The sequence below is a fragment of the Larus michahellis genome, chromosome 1 (genome assembly GCF_964199755.1).
Source record: "Larus michahellis chromosome 1, bLarMic1.1, whole genome shotgun sequence".
In the NCBI taxonomy this organism is placed as follows: domain Eukaryota; kingdom Metazoa; phylum Chordata; class Aves; order Charadriiformes; family Laridae; genus Larus; species Larus michahellis.
The window spans coordinates 66255368-66277348 of NC_133896.1; the positions used below are offsets into that span (position 1 = coordinate 66255368).

The 21981-nt window shown below is 45.8% G+C and overlaps 1 protein-coding gene across 2 annotated transcripts; it reads left to right on the forward strand.

Annotated features, from left to right (window-relative positions):
• The first annotated feature begins 1975 nt into the window (after window positions 1-1975).
• Window positions 1976-20361, forward strand: SINHCAF (SIN3-HDAC complex associated factor). Of its 2 annotated transcripts, none has more exons than XM_074583366.1 (6): window positions 1976-2111; window positions 12480-12627; window positions 14586-14685; window positions 15666-15792; window positions 16851-17001; window positions 17878-20361. In XM_074583366.1, exons 2-6 carry the CDS (start codon window positions 12500-12502, stop codon window positions 18038-18040), a joined length of 669 nt encoding a protein of 222 aa, XP_074439467.1. In that variant the 5' UTR covers window positions 1976-2111; window positions 12480-12499; the 3' UTR covers window positions 18041-20361. The 2 variants fall into 2 exon arrangements, with proteins under 2 accessions (XP_074439467.1, XP_074439461.1); XM_074583360.1 differs by lacking the exon at window positions 1976-2111 and adding an exon at window positions 3223-3240 and having other exon boundaries at window positions 17878-20354.
• Window positions 20362-21981: the final 1620 nt, after the last annotated feature.

Genomic DNA, 21981 nt, shown 5'->3' on the forward strand with positions numbered 1-21981 from the left:
CGTTGCTTGGTACCTATGAGGATTCTCCTTGCAAATGCCATTTCATTCTCATTTGGGGATTTAAATACTGTACTAGGTGGCACTGGACTACAAGGAATGTCACTGAGGAGTCTTGAGGAGTGTGGAGAAAAGAAGGGAAACTAAGGGGAGAAAATCTGGGAGAATCACTCCTTCAAACCAAAAAAGAAAGCGACAGATAAAACCAGACATAAATGATATGCAAACTGGTAGAGTTGCTGGTAGAGTTCCCTAGACTAGTTAAAACCAGTAAATTTATGTATATGTATTCTGAGAAATTATTCAGCATTAGCTACACTCGTGTCTCACAAGTTGAATGCAATTTGGTTTAGCTGTGTCTGGAAGGAAGCAGAGGTAACAAAAACAGCACGCTATCATCACCAGTTGTGCCAGGGGAGGTTTAGACTGGATATTAGGAAAAATTTTTACAGCAAAAAGGTTATTAAGCATTGGAACAGGCTGCCCAGGGAGGTGGTTGAGGCACCATCCCTGGAGGTTTTTAAAAGACAGGTAGACATAGTGCTTAGAGATATGGTTTAGTGATGGTTTTTGCCAAGAGTTAGGTTGATGGTTGGACTAGATGATCTGAAAGGTCCCTTCCAACCTGGGCAATTCTATGATCATTTAAAAAAAAAAAACACAAAACAACCCAAAACTACCCAACAGATAGACCTGGAGACTTCCTTGTGAGAAACCCTCCTGCGCTTTGTGCCCAAATTAACAGGTTTTGCAGCACCGAGGAAGGATACAGCATAGAATTAATTACCAAGGATTCACAAGCAAGGGGAGATGGTGTGAGGTGCTCAGGCCGAGGTAAGGAGAACCCCCCCGGGATCATCACCTAGTGCTGCTCCTGGGAGCAAAAGCATCATTTCAGCCAGCGTTCTTGGCGAGTTGCTAAATCTGTGCCCAAATTAGGATTAGACCAAAAAAGCTCACTATCAGGGTAAAATAATTTGCTACAGAAATTATTATTTGTATGTATACATATTATTATATATCCCCGTTATTGTAGTATTCTAGAGTATTCCACACCAACCGCACACTGTGCCTGAGCTGCTGTCGATTCTGTGGGAAACTTTTTTACCTGTTAAATAGTTGAAAAGGCGGCATTCAACATTCGGGCTGGGTTCGAGCGCAAACCAGGGATGGAGCAGCTTGCGGTTTCATTTCAGTTACAGGCTGATGGTGCTACGTCATAACTGCCTTAAGCGTCACCTTGTACATCACACGCTCATCCTTCTGGCATAGCTAGATTTTAAAGGAAATGCGTTTCAAAGACGTAACCCACCAGCCGTTTGGTGAAGCGTCTCTCCCTGAATCGCACAAAGAGGCTGCGACGATGCGAATTTTTAAATCGCTCGTTTCTGACGCAGCAGGAAAAAATTACGCGAGCCGCTGATGAGTTTTAACGTGCGTTAGAATGAGCCCTACGTGGAAAAAAAAAAAAAACAACCCCAAAAAAAAGCCACGCGAAAACGCTCAAAACACCTTTGTCCATCGCTGCCGGAAGCCGCGACCTCCCGCCCCCCGGGCCCACCCGGCTATAGCGCCAGCGGCCGCCGTGAAAACCGGCGGCGGCACGCGCAGAGGAGGTGCCGTCACGGCGCTGACGTTGCGCTGCGCTGCCTTTCGCGCGCTGCGGGGCGCCTGACGCTGGCGGCAGGGAGGGAGGTGGCAGCGACGACAAGCCCCGCCCGGGGGAAGGCAGGTGCCCGGCACGGACCCGCCCACCGGGGGCGGGATGGGGGGAGCGGGCCGCGTGCGTGAAGTCACCTCCGCCGTCACAATGGGCAGCACCGCCCCTCCTTCCCCGGCTTCCCGCGCGGCCCTTTCTCCCTTAAAAGGACAATGGGGCGCGCGAAAGCGAGAGGACTTGATTGAGGAGAATGGGGCCGTGGGAACGGCGCATGCGCAGAGCGGCGAGCGCTGAGGGGAGGGCGGGGAGGAGGAGGAGGAGGAGGAGGAGGGAGTGAGGAAGGGGGGGGGGCGTGAGCGTGAAGGCTCGCGCGGGCAGGCAGGCAGGCAGGCAGCGCGCGCAGCGGCGGGGCTTCGCCGCGCACCGCACGTTTGTTGGTGGGCGCAGCAGAGCGGTGAGTGATTTATTTTCACTTATTTATTTTCTTTCTGTTTGAGGGGGGGCGGGGAGCGAAAGGAAAGGAAAGAAAAGTCCAGGCGAGGGGGAGCGGGGGGCTTAAACCGTTTTTTGGTTTTTTGTTTGTTTTTTTTTCTTTCTTTTTCGGCGTGTGTTGCTGGGGGTTTGGGTTTGTTTTGTGGGGGGTTTTTGGTTGTTGTTGTTTTGGGGGTTTTGTGGGGTTTTTTTTGTTTGGTTGGGTTTTTTTTTTGCAGCAGGCGGTGGTTTCTGTTAAACGCGAGTTAATCGCGGAGCCGGTCTCGGGCTCTGCCGCGGCGAGGAGACTTTGCCGCCTTGAAACACTTTTGACACGCGTGGTTCCCGTGTGCGGTGTTCCCCCCCCCCCCTTTTTTCTTTTTTTTTCTTTCTTCAATCAGCGGAGTTTTCAAGGAGGTGCGGGCAGGGAGAAACTCCTCCCGCGTTGTCGCAGACCCGTCCCGGCAACTCTTGACTTCTCCCCCCCCCCCCACTTCTCCTTCCCTTTCCCCCTTCAAAATAACGATTAAATCCCCAAATCTGGGGGAAGGAAGCGCGGCCGGGTTCCCGGCGATTTCACTCCAAAAGCCGCGGAGCGGGTTAGGGAAAAACGGGGCGGCGTGGCCGTGCCCCGCATCGCACACCTGTAGCACCGGCGCTCAGAAGTTCGGGGTTGGTGGGGGGAGGGGGGGCACGGTGATGCCCGCCATCCCTCCCTCGCCCCCGTCCGGGGGCGAGGGAGGGATGGCGGGCATCACCGTGCCCCCGGTGTCGTGAAAGTCGCTCCCGGAGTTTTACCACCCGGGCGGCGTGTCCCCGGCGCGGCACGTAGGCAGCGCCCGGCTGCGGGGAGAAAACAAAGGGCTCGCATGTGCTTCCCCCCACCTCTCCACACACACACACACCCCCCCGCGTTGGGAGGCAAAGCGCTCGTCCACGCGTGGGGTGGGAGCTCAGCACACCCCCCCCCCCCCCCTCCCCAAGTCGCGTGTGTGCGTGGGGTAAAACTTGTTCCACGGTGGGTTTTGGTTTTTTTTTTTTTTATTTAGCGGCCGGCTGCAGGTTTTGGAGGACTTCGGTGAAAGTTTGGATGCACGCGCGCTCCCACGCTGGTGCGTAAAGGGCGGGCGGGCGAGACCCGACGGTCGCCCCGGGGGCTGACGCAGCGTCGGGGGTCCCGGGGGAAGGAAAAGGGGGTGTACGTGTGTGTCCGTGTCGCCCCCGCGTCGCTGGGAGGTCTGCCACGGCCCTTTGAAGTGCAACTGTTGCCATGTTTGAATTACGTCAGGGCCGAGCCATGAGGAACCAGGGACGGGACCGGGGGCGGCGGGGGGGCGGGAGGCGGCCGCCACCCCGCCGGGGCAGGGGGTCGAGGTGCCCAGCGGGGTTGCAGCGGCTCGATCCCCGCTTCCCCCCCACCCCCGCCCCCCCCAACTCCCGTCCGCGGCGGTTGGGGCGGCAGCACCGAGACCGCGTGGTGGGGCGGCGTTTGCAGCGCGGGGGCCGCCTCGCAGCGCCCACCTCGGGGCTTTCCTCCCCGGCGCGCCGCCTTCCCCTTCCTGTGCTTTTTAATTTGTTTTGGTTGTTTTTTTTTTTTAATAAAAAAATCTTTATTCGCTTTTCGAGCAAGTTGAACGCTCGGCAGCCCTGGGGACGGGGGGGCCGGGTCCACCCGCTTGTGTCCACTCGCGGCTCCACCTGACCGGCGGGGCTGCCCGCGAAAGTAGGTCGTCCGCCCCCGGGGAGGAGAGGGCGGGGGGGGTGGGGTGGGGGGTGTCTTTTGTTCCCGGCGCTGCCTCGCCTCCGCCCTCCGCAGCCCCCCCCTCGCCACCCCCAGCCGCCGAGCGAGCCCGCCGCCCCGCCGGCGGTAACGGGCGGGAGCGGGGCCGGGACCGGCGCTTGCCACGCGGTGCGCGGCGGAAAGCGGCCGCCGCCTCCCGCATTGCGCCTGTCCCGGGAGCGGCGCGGCCAGCCTCTACCTTGTCGGGCATCTTTTATCACTCTTATTTATTTAAAAAAAAAAATCAACCTCGCAGTTTTGCGCCCGGGAAGCGCTTCCCAGTCGCGCGCTCTCCCTTTCATGGGATAAAAGTTGCCGTCTCCTTCCGGATGCGTGTAGCTAAAGGGATTTAAAGAGACCTGCCAAACCTGTTGTTTGCTCGCCTTATGCCTCGGCGCAGCAAGCAGGGCTGAATCCTGCCAGCCCCGGGGCTCCCCCAGCTCCGCCGGCGGCTCTCTCCTGGCGGGAATGGCCCCGGTTCATCCGAGAAAGAGCCTTGCCCCCGCCAGGCTGCTGTCGGTCAGTCCCTTGGACCCGAATTATTCAATGATTACATTACAATGGCAAAAAAAGTTTAGAGCTGCTGTAGTTCCGTAGGCAGCTGGTGCAGGATGCTGCTCCTCAACCTGCTGCTGCGTGCCCAAAGCACGTGTGTCGCAGGGCCGCTGCCACTGTCCCCTCGTGGGTGGGGAGAGGAGAAAGCCCAGTGTCCTGAACTGAGCCCAGAACTTCAGCATCGTGTTTGCATTGGAGGCCGAGCAACATCCTTGAACACAAGCTGACTGCAACGTGCTCTTTTTTCGTTTTGAATTTTAATTTGGCGCTGGTGGAAGGTGGTAGGTTGACAGCCATGGAGACATCTGTTTACCCCTTTTTATGAGGCAAGCCAGGAGGGTGACGGTTCCTCAGCAAACCCCTTTACCACTGTGTGCTTGCTTTCAAAGGTGAGCTGTTTCTGCCAGCCATGTGTGAGGTGTGTGCTGTGGAAACCCCCTTCTCCCCAGCCTGCACGTAGCCAGATTTCACTGTGTAGTTTACAGCTTTTTTTAAAAAAAAGAGAAAAAGATTGCACGCACTCTGCAGCATAGGGGCAGTCAGTGAACTGGAGGCCTCTCTGCTGACACCAGTGGACACTGAACTCCTTTGGCACCCAGGTAAATTCCAGGTTTCTTGAGTCCGTGGTAGAGAATCGGCAAATAACAAGCCGTGGGATTTTCAAACACAGCCACAGGCATGCAGCATCCAGCTCCCACTGAAAGTAGGTGGGATTGAGTGCCAGAGCCTCTGGGAAAAATTCCTCCTTGCTCCTTCTCTCCCAGCCGGGAGATTCTCAAAGAGAAGCTAATTACCTACGTTTGCAATCTTTCTTTTAAAAAGAAAACATCACTGACTTCTTAGTAGAAGAGGATGTTAAAGGAGCTGATAAATTCACACAGGTTAAAAATAAACAACATTAAAACTGATGGTTTGTTGTCTTACTGATGCTGAACAGCTCTTTCTGTTACCAAACTCTCTGCTTTGCATTGATTCTGAACACCTGATGCTTTGTAGCTCTTTCATAATGTGATGAACGACACACACAGTCCAACCTGACAACCAGCTTCTCCTTCAGACTTGCACCCCTTGTAGCACTTAGTTTTTAACAGAAAGCAGTAGCTAGGGAGCTGGGGCTTGAAAACTGAGTGGTTAAGCAGAATGCATGGGTGGGACTCCATTTCATGACTCAAGCCTTTGCATTTCTGTAGAACGTGCTCAGTCCAAAGTCCAAGTGAAATGACCAGTAATATTACTTCAGGACATGGAAATGTATCCTTTTTAATGAAGTCACTTCAGCTATTCTGCCAAATAATTACTACTACTTCTGTTCAACTCCCCATCAGGTATGTTACCCTCTAAAAGGGAAAAAAAAGCACCAAAGCATAACAAACCAAAACTGTTCAGTGTCTCATGATCTTAAGTGTGTATGATGCTTTTTCAGTAGCAGGTGGTTGCAAGCAGCATCGTAACAGCTGCAGTGACTGTGCTGAGATAGGCATCGCAGACTGAACTCCAGCGCTTGCTTGAGAACATCCCAAGTTTTCCTTGCAGGGCTCCTGATGGGGTTGAGCATGGTGTTAGTTATGCAATAGGAGTTTCAGAGGGGAAGTCCTCTTTTAAGAAGGAATGTCTACAGGTGGGATGGGTTTGGAATTTTTTTTTTTTTCCCCTATGCAAATTTTACTGATTACTGTTTTCATGCTTTCGCCTATCCCTTCTGGAGCGCTAACCACATGGCAGTTTAGAGGAACACCCAGGTGGCTTAGCCTTTCACTTTTTTGGGGTTAGGTGCTTATTTATATATTAGGTTAACCTAAATGGGTTAGGTGCGTATTTCCCACTGAAGATCAGCAGGTAAGTAGGCTCCTTTGTCACCTGACTGCTTCTGAAAACTTGACTCGGAACAGCCTGTGACCCAGCCAGGATGCTGTGGAGGCTCAAACATGGGAAAGAAATGTCCATTTTGATTTTTGACATGTGCTTGGTGGTTGCTGCCAATTGCATTTGGTGTGCTAAGATAGCACTGTGTGTGCACACCGGTAGCTGCAGACAACTACCAGCAAGAGAGTGAGTTACTTATTTTGGCAGAGGAAAGATTCCTGAAGATGTAGTTTTGACCTTTTACTGGTTTTGCTCAACTTGTCAAGTGAAAACTCCACAGTTTCATTCAGATGTGCCTGGGCTGTAGTAGCCAAATACAGCTTTCCTCCAAGTAAAGTTGTTTTGGGTGGAGAGAGGAAGGGAAGTGGAAGGAAAATCTGAGGATGTAGGGGACCAGAAGAGTGTGCAGCATGCACAATTCTAAGGTTCTGCTTGTTGGAAATGAGTCACCATGTTTTGAGCTATAAGGACAGATGCCAGTGTAAAAAATGTTTTTGCAAAGACTGAAGCTGTATTTTCAGATGACTCCGGTTAGCCTGGTCTCTGACTTCCTTGGAGTATTAAAATATGGTTTTCTGGGGTCCAATTTTAACTTCTATTCCAGTTTCTTTTAGCAGCATGTAAACTCAGGGGGGAGGTATGTTTACATTGAGTCTTTGATACAGATCAGCTCCTCTGTTGATGTACAATTCTCTGTCCTCCAGTTGATTTTCAGTAGAAGTATTGCAGTTTACTTCAGCAGAAGGACAGGCCCAAGAATTTATTAGTGAGACAAGCAACTCTGCTTCTGGCGCCATAGACAGCTCTGGAAGCGTTTTTCGTGTGTGTGCATGTGCCTGGGTGTATGCACTTGCAGATGTAAAAGCCAGAGCACGTATATTCCTTCTATATAAAGGCATCTGTTTCTTTTCCTTTAAAATGAAAAATAAATGTACCATTTTGGCTATGTTTCTTAGTTCCGATTAAATGCTGTAGAGATGAGCATTGTGCGATTTTTACTGACAGGAACCAGCTGCATCAAAGTATGCAGGCTAGGTCGTATTTTTTCTGTAGCCCAACTTCAGGGAGTCTGTGCCAAAGCTGTTTTGTACGCAGAAGGGGAAATCAAATTATTTGCAGAAGTTCTTCTCTCTAATGATGTACTGGCAGTTTTGGGTTGCACAGAGGGTGGATGATCCCGGGTCAGAGTGAGAAGATGGGAAGAGGGGAAGGTATTGAGTAGTTGGACTGGCATCCCTCTGCTCTCCCATAGCCCTAGGGAATGTTTCTCTTTCAGCTTTGCAAGAAGCAGGTGAGCATGTGCCTTCCGACTGGCCTGATAATTGTGTTACAAAGGGAGACATGCCTGCCTTCTAGGAATTCCTTCCTTTCTATTATAAAGGATTTTCATTCTTCTTGGGTGATCAGAAAGAATGCAGAAGGAATCTGGAAAAGCAAATGAAAGTGGCTCAGCTTTCCTTATTTTAAAATGTAAAAGAGTTCAGAAGTTCCTTCCTAACTTGAAAACTTAATGAGCATCTGAAGCAATAGCTCCTTTTAATTTAGATCATCCTATTAAATGTTGCGAAGAAAACTAAGGCACCGAATTCTAGTCCTGACAGGTAATGAAAGCGCGAAACCATTTTCACACATGTATGATGCATGCTGGTTTGTACCAGCCTTTCACAAATGTAATAAGCTGGGTGTGGGGTGGTTTTTTATTTCCCACCTACTTTACTGTTCTCTGCTTGACTCCAAATTTTTTTGCGAGACAGGTCTCTATTTTTGATGCCACTCTTCCAAAAGCGAGAGGGCAGAGGGACGGAGAGCGCTTTTTCCTGCAGTCTTTTCTGAGTCCATTTGAGTTGCTAAAGCAGTTGTTTAAAGCAGAACTCAGGGGAATAGCAACTTCTTCTTTTGCAGGGAGCCCAGGGAGGAGGAGGACCACTTTTCCCCTGACGTGGGGGAATACTGCTCCCCTGCTAGTGCAGGTAAATCTCCATTTCTGCAGAATGACAAATAGGCTCCACTAGGATTTCTGATCCTTTGCTGGTGAGCTGTCCCTTTCACTTCTGTGCAACTGCTGATTTAAAAGACATCATATATTTTAATAACGTGCTGATATATGGCAAATGATAACATGATTAAATTTGGCAAAAATATCTTGTGTAATGCTTTTTAACCTCTATGGAAGTTACTTTATTTCCACTTGCCATCTTTTTATCTATCCCAAATTTCACATGATTAGACCTGCACAGCTGAGATTCAGACGTTACGGTAGTTGGCAGTCTAGCTCCCTGGTTCTAATTTGAGATCTAAATTGCAAAGCTTTCCTGTTAAACCTTTTAAAGGGCACAGTCATGTGTACTTTTAAGTACACTTAAGTCTATAGAAATGTAGTGTCAACTCTAGCACTAGACACGCAATTATGGTTTAGAATGGAAGCTGAGACAGAGAGCTTTAAGTTTAGCAGTGCTGATAAGTAGTACTTCTAGACTCAAATGCTTTACGTTAGCTATTAAGCTCTCCAGCTGACCGAATATTTAGTGTATAATGGTCAAATGGCAACTGTTTAGGATTAAATGTGTAACTGGACTGACGCCTTCCATTTATAACTGCACTTCGATGCAGTTGTCAGAGAAATCTGTTTTACTTGTGGTTTTGCTACTAGCTTTTCCCCATTCAGGCATGATATATGGTAATACCGTCGCTGACCATTCATCAAGTGGGAAACAGATGGCACTAGTTTCCCTTCTATTGAAAGATGTTGTTGAAAGGCTGCTCCTGTGAGAATGGCAGCAACGATGCAAAACAAAATATTTTCAGAATATATGTGTCTGATGCCAATCAATATTAAGTGTAAAACATGCATCTTGTTCTACTGTGGTATAAATACCAACTGTTGCCAGAGATCATCTCATCAGCATCTGTATTTCTGGAAGAAAACGGGTTAGAAAGTAAATCACATTGTTGATATCAGTTTTGTGTCTCGCCCTGTAACAGTCAAGATGTTCTTGCTGCTTAAGTTTTGCAGTACTGATGAACCTTGAGTCTGCAATTAATTAGTCTTTGACTTTCTAAAGAAAAGCACCAGACCACAGACTTAACATTGTGGTAGTCAAACAAAATCTAAAATTGCTGTTTGGTAGTTGAAAATTCCGAGGTGAATATGCTGTTGGATCTCCAGTGGCTTGTTAGACACAGTGTCCTCAAGAGACTGTCTCTTGAAGAAGCACATCAGATGCTAAGAAACAAAATCCATACTCTTTAAGTGTTTGTCTAGATACTCTGTTGTTTATTTGTCTTGACAGTCCAGGGATACTAACCTGATTTGGCTGTGCATTCGTTTGCTACGTGTCCCTGAAAACATATCCAAGCAGAAGCAGAGAGTAGTTCTCAGTCTAACCATCACTCAACAAGCCCATTTGGCAGGTTGCTAGTTGGATACCTTCTTTTACTGACTATGAGTGCGCTTGGCCTCCACACCAGTGCTGTGCTAATAGAGGGAGCAGTGAATCCCCTAAGAAGTCTGACAGCATTTGGGGTGACTTTGCTGGATATTTGCACCAGTCATCCTTGGGAGCACCTATCTGTAGGTGCTGCAAATGTGCACGAAGAAGAAAGGAATACAGCCCTTCAAGCCTGTGGCAAACAGCATGAGTTGGGACAGTGAAGGAAAGGCCTATATCCTCTGTCTTGCTCCTAAGCTGAATGATAAGGAGATCTTCTGGACTTGCATGAGTCCCAGGCTCGGCAAGGAGTTTGGTCGAGACAAGGTTTTTGGAGAGTTGACTTGTGTCTTGACACAAGTTTGTGTTGACACATGTAATTGCAAGGAGACACAACCTCAGTGGGCACCAAGTGGCCTTGTATTGTAGACTGAAACGTAAACATGTACACTTTCAGCTGGATATGAGTTCCTTAATGGATTTTGTGTAAGAGTATTCACCAGCAATATTAGATAAAAGTTTTGCTTTTCTGTTGTTCTCAGGAGTCTGGGAACCGTGTGTATTTATTTTGCAGTGCTGCTATGCTCTAATCTTCCCCTCTGGGCTTGGGGGATGTATTTTTACGTCAGCATGAAGGACTGTGACTTGGCTTGGATGGTTAACTAGCTTTTGCTGTGATCTTGCAAAAACACGTGGGATCTTTTTCCCCCATATGAAGTCTCTGTCTGTCAGTAAGGTAAGCATGATGCTAGGTACGGTCATTTTGTGGAAGCATATTTTCGACCTCACTGAACCTGCTTTTCAAATGATTATATTGCTGTAATGATGTGGCAAGTCTTGGCGCTGTAGACTGAAGATTTCAGGTTAATTTTCTCTGTCCCTCTGGGGGATATTAGAATTACGTCCCTTACCTTCCTGCAGGTGGAAGATTTGGGGACAGATCGCCATGACACATACATTCACCAGTAACCCAAGTTGGGTTGCTGAGGCTTGTCAGTCCCTGGGGCTGAGAAGTGACTGGGAGTTCACTCTCACCGGACTAGCCCACAAGTGATGGAGATGCTGCTCTCCCAAAAGTCCTGCCTGAGCTACTCAGTCTTTCAGTAGTATTTGTGGGCAGGAGTGGTAGTTTTCTGTTGGCTTCTACAAGAATATAACGACTTGGCCTTTAGTTAAAGGGAAGACGGGGAAATCTTTCTTGTGTTATTTGCGTGGCTCCATCTAATTTTAATTTTTTAAAAGCAGAAGTTCTCAGCAGGGGGGACCTGTTCTCGTGAAGCTTCCTGCAGCCGGTGACCTATCCCCTCTCTGAGCAGTTTGTGTGTGATAAGCAGAGGTGGCCGCCCGCTCCCTGCAGCGCGTGGTTGAGGCAGACCTTGCACCGTGGTCTATTTAAAAGAGAACGTCTTGGAACGGTCCCCGCCTGTGTTGTGAGACAGATGCTGTGTGGCCTGTGAGGACTTGCTGTGTGTCCAGGCCCAGCGCCAGGAAAGCACCAACTTTGCTCAGTTGTTGGTGTGGTTTTTTGAAGCGCTGTGGGAGCTGTTTGCTCTGACAGCTTCTCGTGCCCTGTCAGGCTGTGCCAGTCTGCACTGGGGAGTAACTGGGGCCCGGGGAGAACTGATTTGGTGGTGGGGACAGCATGTGTTGAAGGGGTTTTTGTCTTGATGACGGCACTAATACGTTTGTAACTAACTTTAAAAGTTTCTGCCTGGAAAACACCTCTGCTGTATGTTACCTGCTCTGATGGCAAATCCCAGCCCAGCTGTTACTGAAAAGGGGAGGCAGACCTTTAAGAGCAGCACGGCTTTTGGCTTTCTGAGCCGGCGCTGAGTTTGCAGAGCTGGTGGTGAAGAAGAAGCAATTTCCCTGTAACTGGAGTACCTTTTGCTCTGGCATCACTGACGATGGCTGGGATGTGTGGTAGGCGCATACTGAAATGCGCCCCAAGGTCCTGCTCCCCGAGCCCTTTTCTAGCTGGGTTTCCTTCCCATGGAAAGCAGGGTGGGGAAGGCAGGAGGGTGAGAACTGAGCCTGTGCTGACACGGAGCTGGGACGTGGCTGGGATGCTCACCCAGGCCTGAGAATCAAGAAGTGCTCCTGGGTCCCGCAGTGCAGACAGGGCCATGGAGGGCTGGGTGGGACTCCACCCTGCTGGTTTTAGAGCAGCTTTTCAGGTATGTCTGCCCTACAGCCTAGAGGTATGACTGCAGCTCATTTAAAATGACTCCTCCTCACTTTCGACAAAGTTTGGCAGGGATGTTTCCAACAAACACCCGTGATGATGACGCGGTAGTTCCAGTGACCCAGGGTTCAGCTGCCAACTACTTCTTCAGGGGCTCGGGCAGGTTCACACGGTCTGTCCTGCAGCCTGTTTTGCCACACACACAGGGCTTTCATTAGCCGAGTCAGCTGCATTCACACCTCTGGGTTGTGCTGTTGTAGATGTGCCCTTAGAGTAGAATTATGCAGTAAATGAGCTTGTCACGAGTCCTGCTGGGTATTGCTTAATATTCCAGCTGTTGTTAATTTTTTTTTTTAATAAGAAAGTGTATTCTAGGTGCAGCTGCTCTTAAGGGGCAATGCAGGATAAAGCTATGGCCTAATCTAGCAGTTTCCCATCCTGAATTATAATTTACTTTTGGTTTGCCCAGTGAATTGCCCAGGTTTTTTCTTTCAGTATCTAACAGTGATAAGTGACACTAGTTCCTGTTTGTTTTCACAGGCTACAGCTGGAAGGAAAAAATGTTTGGCTTTCACAAACCGAAGATGTATCGGAGTATAGAGGGCTGCTGTATTTGCAGAGCTAAGTCTTCCAGTTCTCGTTTCACTGACAGCAAACGTTATGAAAAGGACTTCCAGAATTGTTTTGGGTAAGATTTTTTCTTTAGTCAACATCATGGTCCGTCATGGTGTTGATCTCCAAGCTATGAACCTGACATGCTGTCCCTCTTGCTCTGAGAGATTGAAAAATTACGGTAGCAGAGGTGTTGCGGGGGGGAAGGCTGGCTTCAGCTTCGTCACAGGTTTCCTGTCCAGGCCAGGAAGGGCTGGATGCTGTTCCTTAGAAGTGTAAATTCCCACACAAGATGGTAAACAGCACAGGTCCATGGAGGTTTTCTGTGTCTCTGAAGATTCAAGAATGTTAGACAAAACTTGATGGGTAAATATTTAGCAGTTCCAGCAGGGTTTATGTGGAGTAGTACCTTGTGTAAGGTATTGGTGCCTTTGTTCAAATAGGACATATCAAGATGTTATTAAAACTTCTCATTGAAAACCCATTCTGATATGGAAACTGAGCATCAAGGAATTAGCTTTCCAGTTAGGTAATGTTGCACATAATGTTACTTGAAAGCACTGGTAAGCAAAACTATAAATACCAGTGATTTTTTGTACCAACTGCTGTGACCTTTTAACTCTTTTTAAATACTTCCTAAGAACTGTGGAATTCTGTCTAAATTTGTGTCCCTGAACTGTCAGCAAAGCCAATTCTTCTGTGATAGCTTGTAATTATTTGTTACTTTGTTTATTCTGAAATTTTTTTTCTAAGGCAATAAGAATTTCTCCTCCTTGTGTTGTAGTTTTCCATTAAATTATTTCCTCTGGAAAAAAAGTCTGTTGTCAATAGATATTTTCTGCTTTTTCTTTCCCATCTTGTTGGATTACCTCTCATCAAAACCTTAGGCCTGAGTGGAAATTTCATGCGTCATATTGAAAACTATATATACGTATCAGTATTGCTGCTCTTGTCTCAAGTGCTTAATGTCATATATGTAAATCTTTGCAATCTTTAGAAATATTTCCCTCCCCTTTTTCTAGAAAGAGTCCTTTCAAGTGTTGAAAGGACGAAACCAAAGCTTTATAATGCTTTGTATTTACCATGGATTTTTGTACATAAATTTGGTGCTACAGTTTTCCTTGTCATATTTCTTGGCTACTGTCCTCGGCAATGAAAAAACTGTGTGAAGGCCCGTTGCAATTTTATTTTATTTTTTTGTTAACTGCAGTAAAGAAGGTTGCAGTTCTTTTCAGATCTTTTCTGATAGCACAAGACCAAGGGCCCCCAGACCAGGGCCTTTGGTCTTGTGCTATCTGAAATACGTTTGCCAAGGTAAAAATGCAGTCTTAACACTGAGCAAATAATGGCTTATCTGAGCCTGCCGCATTCATCTATAAATGCTTCAAAGTCCTCCCATTTAAATAGCTACAAAAAAATCTACAGTGTATCCCCTCTATATTTCTTTTAGCATGGATTAGTAGTAGAGATAATTTCTGAAGAAAGCTCGTTAAAGGGAGCGAGTGTTGCTGTCATTCCAGTGAATCCTGTTTCTGAAACCTTATCCTACGCTTATGCAGGAGTGTGTTAGGTGGTATTTGTTACTCATCCTTGAAGCTCTGTGACAAAGTTAAGAGCTGAATAAGCTTTTGTCTGATCTCTGAGGTCTGTTCCCAAATGTACATTTAAGGAATGTGATCATTTCTCCTCCCTCTCCAGTCAAACCAACCAACCCACTGGAACTATGTATTGTTTTGTTGTTTTTCTTTCATTTTAAATAAAATCAATTGAAGCTGATGGGACTGTCGTTTTTAGTGCCCCTCTGGAGGCAGATTACACCTCTTTCTGTTTCTATATGGAAGAGTGCTTTCTGAAAGTGAGACCTCTGGTCTTTAAATGGCAATGTTTGAGCGCCTCAGGTGAATTGTAATGCCTGAAAAACAGAACCTGAGAACCCTTTTTTCACGTCAATTTGTATGCTTCTTGATATTATCAAGTGTGTGTGGGTGCTTTTATTAACTGTTGTCAAGTGATTTTTGCTTTTGTTTTTACCAGGCTCCATGAGGCCCGCTCAGGAGATATTTGCAATGCCTGTGTCCTTTTGGTGAAAAGATGGAAAAAATTGCCAGCAGGATCCAAAAAGAACTGGAATCACGTTAGTAATTTAATTCTCCTCCACCCCAGAGCCAACTCATCTCTGCCTTAGTCCATCCTGCTAGAGAGGGGAGGTGCTCATAAGGGTTTGGGGTTTTCTATTTCCTCCACGCTCTCCCTTCCCACCCTCAGCATCTCTAAATCCTTCCTGGAGTATTTCCTGTTACATGGCTCTTATCTGTCTTCATTTGGCTTACGTGCAAACGGTGATTATGCAAGCCCAGGATGGAGCCACAGCCTAACTTACCTTGTAATTCCTTGTTTTCACAAGCTCATAACTTTGTCCAAAAGTCTCTTACGACACTCAAAACGTTTCAAATTTGGCCTCTTTCCAAAATCGGTTGCTCTCTTTTTTTAGTCTTTTTTTTTTTTTTAAATAGTTTGAACATCAAGGTGACTCGCTCAAGCAACACATAAATCAGTGTCGTTTAGTCAGATAATTACAATGACTAATATCTCGCAGCTATTCCCACTCCTATATTCTGTTTTGATACATCTAATTCAGTTTGGGCCTAGGGCTGGGAAGATGATCAGGATTCTTTGTGTATGTTATAATCTTTATTCAGGAAGCCTTGATGGTAATGGGAGCCAGAACTATGGTTATTACTACCACTACCTTTATTCAGAAGTTAAATTGATGATTTTTTTAAAAAACTCCAGGGCAAATGCTTGGCAGACACTCTTAATTGAATCTGTATTGGCTTAAACAACTGTCGTCTGCTAAACTGAATTTTTAAAAAATAGGAAGAAGGCAAAAGTTTAACTGAATGTGCATTTTAAACTAGTTTGCTGCCTTTTCCTACAGACTCAGCCTCTTACAATCCAGATTTAAATGAAACGTAGGAGTGTCAGTGCACAGAACTGCCTCGGTTTAACTAAATTGGTTTTGAACACCTTCAGCTAAGTCATTACAGGTACCTTGACTAGGGCATTATCTGGGCATGATGCAGAAGTATTATGCATGCGTTTTCTGTGTTCTAGGTAGTAGATGCCAGGGCTGGACCCAGTCTTAAAACAACATTGAAACCAAAGAAAATGAAAACTCTGTCTGGAAGCAGAATAAAGAGCAATCAAATCAGCAAACTGCAAAAGGAATTCAAGCGGCACAGTAAGTGGATCCAAAGAGATTTTGGCAATAAACTCTGGCCTCCCCTAACGTAGTTGTCAGCCTTTTTCTTCCATGCATGTTTTCAGCCCAGGCTTTTTAGTTGGCCTAGGGTTTTGTCCTCCTCTTTAAATTCCTACCATGTTTCCTCTGTACAGTTTCCTTACACCTTCCTCTGTCAGTCTCAGTGATTTCTTTCCACTAGCATTTAGACTCTTCAAATAAATTTGGATTTATAGCTTTCCAACAAAGCCATCTGCCAGTTATGCTGTAAATAATATGTCGGTAGTTTAGGTTTTTCCAAAGCAAACCTTCCGGCTTCTTAACTGTTGCTGACTTGTTCTTCTCTCTCTCTTTCAATTATCCTACCTGCCCTGAAGGAAAAGCTCTCCAAAGAATCAGTAAAGGCCCTGACCCAAAGAGCTTGTATATCCTCATTCAACCTGCTATAGTGAATCCTTATTTATTGTGTTACTGTAGGTGCTAGACATGATAACTAAAAGGTCGGCTAGTAGACCCACTGTTAAGGTGTGCTGCATCTGCACTGAGTTTGTAGTTCATAGTCGCAATCCAGCAAAAGCTCAGTACTACCTAACCCATTGCACTAATGAGAAGAGCTTTGCAAGACTTCACCTGAATGGGTAAGAAAGGAGACTTACAGTGAGAGAGAAGGTACTAAGTCTGAAGCACAGATCCCCATTGACTTCAAGGATCTTCCAGTGATTCCAGAGCAGGACTGGGATCTTGTCCAAAGTGTGGCCTGCACAGGCTATGTTTGAGAGCCAGGAACTGAATCCTGATCCTGAACCTCTTTCCAGTCCTTAATGTCCAAGGACCCCCTCCAGTTCCAAGGTCTGCCTGCCAAATGCTGAGAGATAGTCTCTCTGTTGGAATTGGCAGGGGCAAGTCAAAAATGGGTGGTGGTTATTAGGTTTTTCTAGTTAATTAAAAAAAGTCTGTCTCTCTGTTCCCAATCCGCATGCGACCTTTTACAAGTCAGGAAGAGAGGATGAGTCTCCGGATGCATGTCCTGATTCTTGGATTTATTCCTTACCCTACAGATTCCGATGCCCATAGCACCACTTCGAGTGCCTCCCCAGCTCAGTCGCCCTGTTACAGTAACCAGTCTGACGATGGGTCTGACACAGAGATGAACGCTGGGTCCAGCAGAACACCAGTTTTCTCCTTTTTAGATCTCACATATTGGAAAAGGTAAAAAGCAACAGAATGTGCACTCTGTGCAGATAGCGGTTCACTTCACGTACCCAGTGCTTGATTCTGCTGCTTCAGGAATTTCTTGCTGTTGAAATTTATTTGTTTTAAGGATATAATTTAAGTCACAGAGAGTATCTGTTTGTCTTTGGAAAGAAATGCCATATATTTAAGACATTTTTCGCTGTCTCCCTCCAGTTTCCTAAATATTAATGCAGTTGCTGGAAAATATTTTTATGTTTTTGGTAGTAACGGGTAATATTCCTGACTGTTGTTATCTTGTGTTAGAACTGTGTTCTGTAGATGTGATGTGTTGACAAGTACAACAGTGCGCTCAGCTTGCCAGCAAAACATAGCATTTGATTTGGTTGACCTGTGATGGCATTCATTTGAAAAAAAAATAAAAATCAATCTGGAGTGGGAGGAAACCCACAAGATTTTCTGGGAGCTTATGGGCTTGTTATCTTTTATTGCATGTTGTGACACAGAAATCCCTTGTTTAGCTAATTGCTCTATTGAAATTGTGACTTTGCTGCCTCCTCTCAAATAGTGTTTGCAAGTGCATCGTAGTCAAGGTTAGTTCATCTCAGATAGTTGTGTATCTGAAACTTCTCTGGGAAGCAAAATGGGAGACTTAGTTTTGTATAGACATGGGTTTGGGGTTTTTTTCTTCTTCTTTTTTTTCCCAAAGCAGTGTTGTGGATTTAGACACAGACTTGTTTTCTCTCTCTGAGCAGCCTTTTCCCTCCTATGAAACTCCAGCTCAGAGGTTAGAAGTAATGTCTTGGGTCAAACTAACTTTTTTGCATTTCTGTGAATTCTGTATATTCTAAACACACAAACTGTATCTGTCTCTCTCTCTGCCGTTTCTTCCAGGCAAAAGGTCTGCTGTGGAATTATTTACAAAGGGCGTTTTGGGGAAGTCCTCATAGACACTCATCTCTTCAAACCTTGCTGTAGCAATAAAAAGTCTGCCACTGAGAAGCCAGAACAAGAAGGACCACAGTCTCCAGCAATCTCCACCCAAGAGGAGTGGTGACTTCCGTGGATAGCTGCAGAAGGTTATACAGATCCTCTTATTCTCTGGAAAAATACTAGAAATGTGACTGTTCACTTTGGACACCTGCTATGCTGCCAAAAGACTATTCCCTAGAACTGTTTTGGGTTTTACTGCTACAATTCCACAAACTCCGAAGCCAGTTTGTATCCTTTCATAAAGACTGTACATAATATTTAAGATGCTATGGAACACTTAGCAAAGCTGAATGCTGCTGCAAGGTTGTCCCTCTAATATTCCCCGCCCACTTGCTTCACAAGTGAACTTGAGGATGGGGTTTTGTATATTAAAGTATATGTAGTTCATGTTTCTGTATTGAAAGAAGCGGTGGTGTAAGGCATTTTTTAAAGTTGGTTGGTAACTTCCCTTAAATCCCTAAGAAAATATTTCATTCTTAGACATGTATGAGTCAATAAGATGAACTAATACATAGAAATGTTACAAGTCACCTCTCTAGTTATATAAATATATATTTTTAAAGGTGTGGAGATTTCACCCTGTACTACTGACGTAACAAAGACAAATATTTCATCCATCCTATGTGACACAGACTGGTAAACTGCAGACGTCTCTCCTACAAGTGGTAGTTATCAGAGAAGGCCCCCAACGTAAAATGCTTTTAAGAAAGGGTGGGAGAGCTCTTCTCCTTAGCTAAGGAGGAGGATTTACCTAAGAACTGAACATAGCGAAATGGGAGGCTGCTTTGTTTTAACCCAGAAGCAGACACCCTGGGCTTCATGTAGTAACTGACTGGTGATTAGAGATGGACCAAGAAAACCTCTTGATGCCCAAGTGTAGATGATGGCCAAAACTGAGTAGCTGCTATCTGTTGGTCCAGTGCAGCTAAAATGTGACCACAGACCAGACATCCTGCTGGTTTTGGACCTCACGTAGAACCAAACCCCTTGCTACGCAAATCAGGCTCTGGTCCAGGGATATAATCTGTTTGCAGCCTGGGGTCTGGATTCACAATTGCTCTTTTGGAACCCTTCCCCAGCGGTGCTTCTCTCTGTTTAGGTTTTGGTTTTATTTGTTTGTTTGTTTAAACAACCAGCAGATCAGTGCTTTTGTGAATACTGGACTTGCTGCAAATTATGAAAAGTTCTGCTAAGTACGGTGCTGTACTGAATCGCGGCAGCTCTGTTTGGATACACGATCAAAAGATAGTATTTCTCACATGGATTCCCGGGCAAACTCCTGTGCAAACCATTGTGACACTCCTTCAAACTCCACTTTGCCTTTAGGGTGGAAGCAGCTTCCTGGAAGAGTGTGCTGCAGTTTTAGCTCCCAATTGCTTCGTGTTCCTTTTATGAAGGTTTAACTCGTGTAATTTGGGAATTCTGCTTTTTTTGTTTGTTTCTGTTTTGGAGGGGAGGGGGGATTTTTCTTACTATTACTTTTTTGGGGTATTCTACAGTGGATTGCTACAAGCTTTCCTTTTTGTGAGAGTCATGGGCGTAATACTGTGGTGGGTAGGGTTTAGGACTGGATTTCCATGTAATCTCACTTCCTGAAAGGGGAATGGTTAGCAAATTAAAATATAGGTAGGGAAAGATATGCAGGTTTTAAGAGGAGCCTCTACCCTCAAAGCTTTTATTTTTTCTTTTTTTTTTTTTTTCTCTCCTGTTGGGTAAGCCAACCTCTGGAGAGGAAGAACATCAGGGGAAACAGGGCTTTGACTTATCACAGCCGTACAGCTTAGAGCTTGCGTTGGTTTTATTTTGCTTTTCCTAAACTCTCTTGAGATTCTGAAGGGACGACAAAGCTGCCTACCTTGCTTTCATCTGCAACCAAACAGAATCATAGAATCATATAGGTTGGAAAAGGCCTTTAAGATCATCGAGTCCAACCGTAGATATAATAGGTATTTGCTTGTATAACGGCTTAACTAGGTTGGTTGTAGGTCTACTAAGGGCTTGAGCAAGAGTCCTAGCTGTTTCTGCAGACACCTGCTTTCATTTGAATTTGTGTTTTCAGCATCAGTAATTCTGTACACCCAAGGCTGCAGTATTGGTGGTAGGATGTGCTCTGATATGGATCATCTCTTCTGTATTTATTTATTTATTGCTAGATTTCAACCGCCAACTGCTTCCCCTACTCCCTCCCACCTCTTCCATTCCCGGTAGTGATGCAAAATGAACTGTATGTAGTCATGCACTTTGTATTAATGTATTAGAAATCTATGGAACCTGTTTTGTACTTTTATACTGTTCAGACACTTGTAATCCAAACTTTTTTTTACTAGGGTAATGAATAAATTTAGACTTATTTAGAAAATAAACAACTTCTCCTCTGTTTATTTCAGCTCTGTTGCATTAATTAGTGTTTGAAGCAGCCCAGGCAACTCATGTTTCTATTTGAACAAGACTTCAAGACATTTTTTTGGTGGGGGTATGAAATAACTCTCTTCCTATTTAATTTGGAAAGAAGAGCAGAGCAAGGGAAGGAGATGGTGTGTATTATGATAGACAGCTGTCTCGGGGCAGAATCAGAGAGCTTTCCCTTGGCACTATGTGTGTGTGTCAGGCATTCCTTTACTGGGAATGGGTGGTGCTGACATTTGGTGTTCCTGGGGGAACTTGCTCTCTTGTCTAGCTCACTGGCATTTAGCGAAGGCCAGCATTAAAGGGTTGAAGCATTTAAAGCATTGAAGTAGCAGCATTAAAGGGTTGGACCTGACAGCGTGTGGAACCGTCCCTTTCCAGCTCCAGCCAAGTCAGTGGAAGAGACTAGTACTCCTCTACTGAAACTGGAGCCTGGAGTGTTTCTTCCCACGACGGGCGTAGTCAGATGGATAAGCTCCAGCAGACTGGTGGGAGGCAAGGTCTCTGGCAGGAGATGGCAGTGAGTAACTGAGTTTAGAAGAAGATGAGGCTTTTCCCTGGTAATGGGGAAAACATTGCAACCTTAAGTGTGATGGCATGTTGCAAGAGACCATTATGGACTTCAGTGGAGACACTGATTTATTCCTGCTGATACACTGTCTATTTTCTTATAAATCGAGCATGATGATACCAAGACACTCAATGTAGAAATCATTTTAGTGAGAGCTCTGCATAGACTGCAGATTTACATTATCTGTTGTAGATGTCTAAACACCCTTTGGGCATGGTTCACTTCACCTAAAATGAAAAGCTCTACGTAAAGTCACTGAAGAGAAGCAGGTGCACCAAAAGGTGGTTTAAAGCAGTTAAACTTTAGTACGTATCCCACTATTTGCAAATTCCACCCTTTTCCAAGTAATTAATTCCTTTTCCTCTCTTTTACACTGCTGCTGCATGCCAGAGACGACAGATACAGTCTAGGTACCTTCCAAGTGCTGAGAACACCAGTGTTGATGGAGAGAGGGCTTTTTTTCACGGGGCAGATAACCTAATGGATGGCTACAGCGGAGGAGGAGGATGCTCCTATGGGAACACTGGGGAGGCAGGACTTGCCATCTTCAGAGCAACGTGAAATGAAATCAGGAGGCAAAATCCTGGGTAGAACCCTCCTCTGCATCACCTGAATCAGCTGTCACAATGACAAGTGTGACATCTGCTAAAACACCTTACAACGCGAGCATTATAAAGATGCTTTTATTATATATCATATTATACTCAAATATATATCATATTATACTCAAAAGATGAGGAAAACAAGGCATGTGACAAGAGCGTATTCTGCTGGAGATCACCAATGGACAGGGAGCAGATCCACAATTTCCGAAGCCTGAGCTGAGCGCCCAGTGCTGCTGGTGATGCGCCCAATGGCAGGTTCTGTTTGCTTTTGTATGTTGCTGCAGGAAGAGTAGTCTTACTTTGATTTGTACAATGTGGAAATTCCTCCGTGACTTCTGCAACGCTGACCCTATGACCTGCTTTCTGAGCAGATGACTGTGTGCCATCCTCGTGACTAAACAGTTAGAACTCTTCCGAAGTCGT

Excerpts from the sequence above, each read along its gene's own strand:
- SINHCAF (XM_074583366.1), top strand. The coding sequence starts at position 12,500 with ATGTTTGGCTTTCACAAACCGAAGATGTATCGGAGTATAGAGGGCTGC. Across the intron at positions 12,628-14,585 it reads GACTTCCAGAATTGTTTTGG|GCTCCATGAGGCCCGCTCAG; the intron begins GTAAGATTTTTT and ends TGTTTTTACCAG. Across the intron at positions 15,793-16,850 it reads AAAGGAATTCAAGCGGCACA|ATTCCGATGCCCATAGCACC; the intron begins GTAAGTGGATCC and ends CTTACCCTACAG.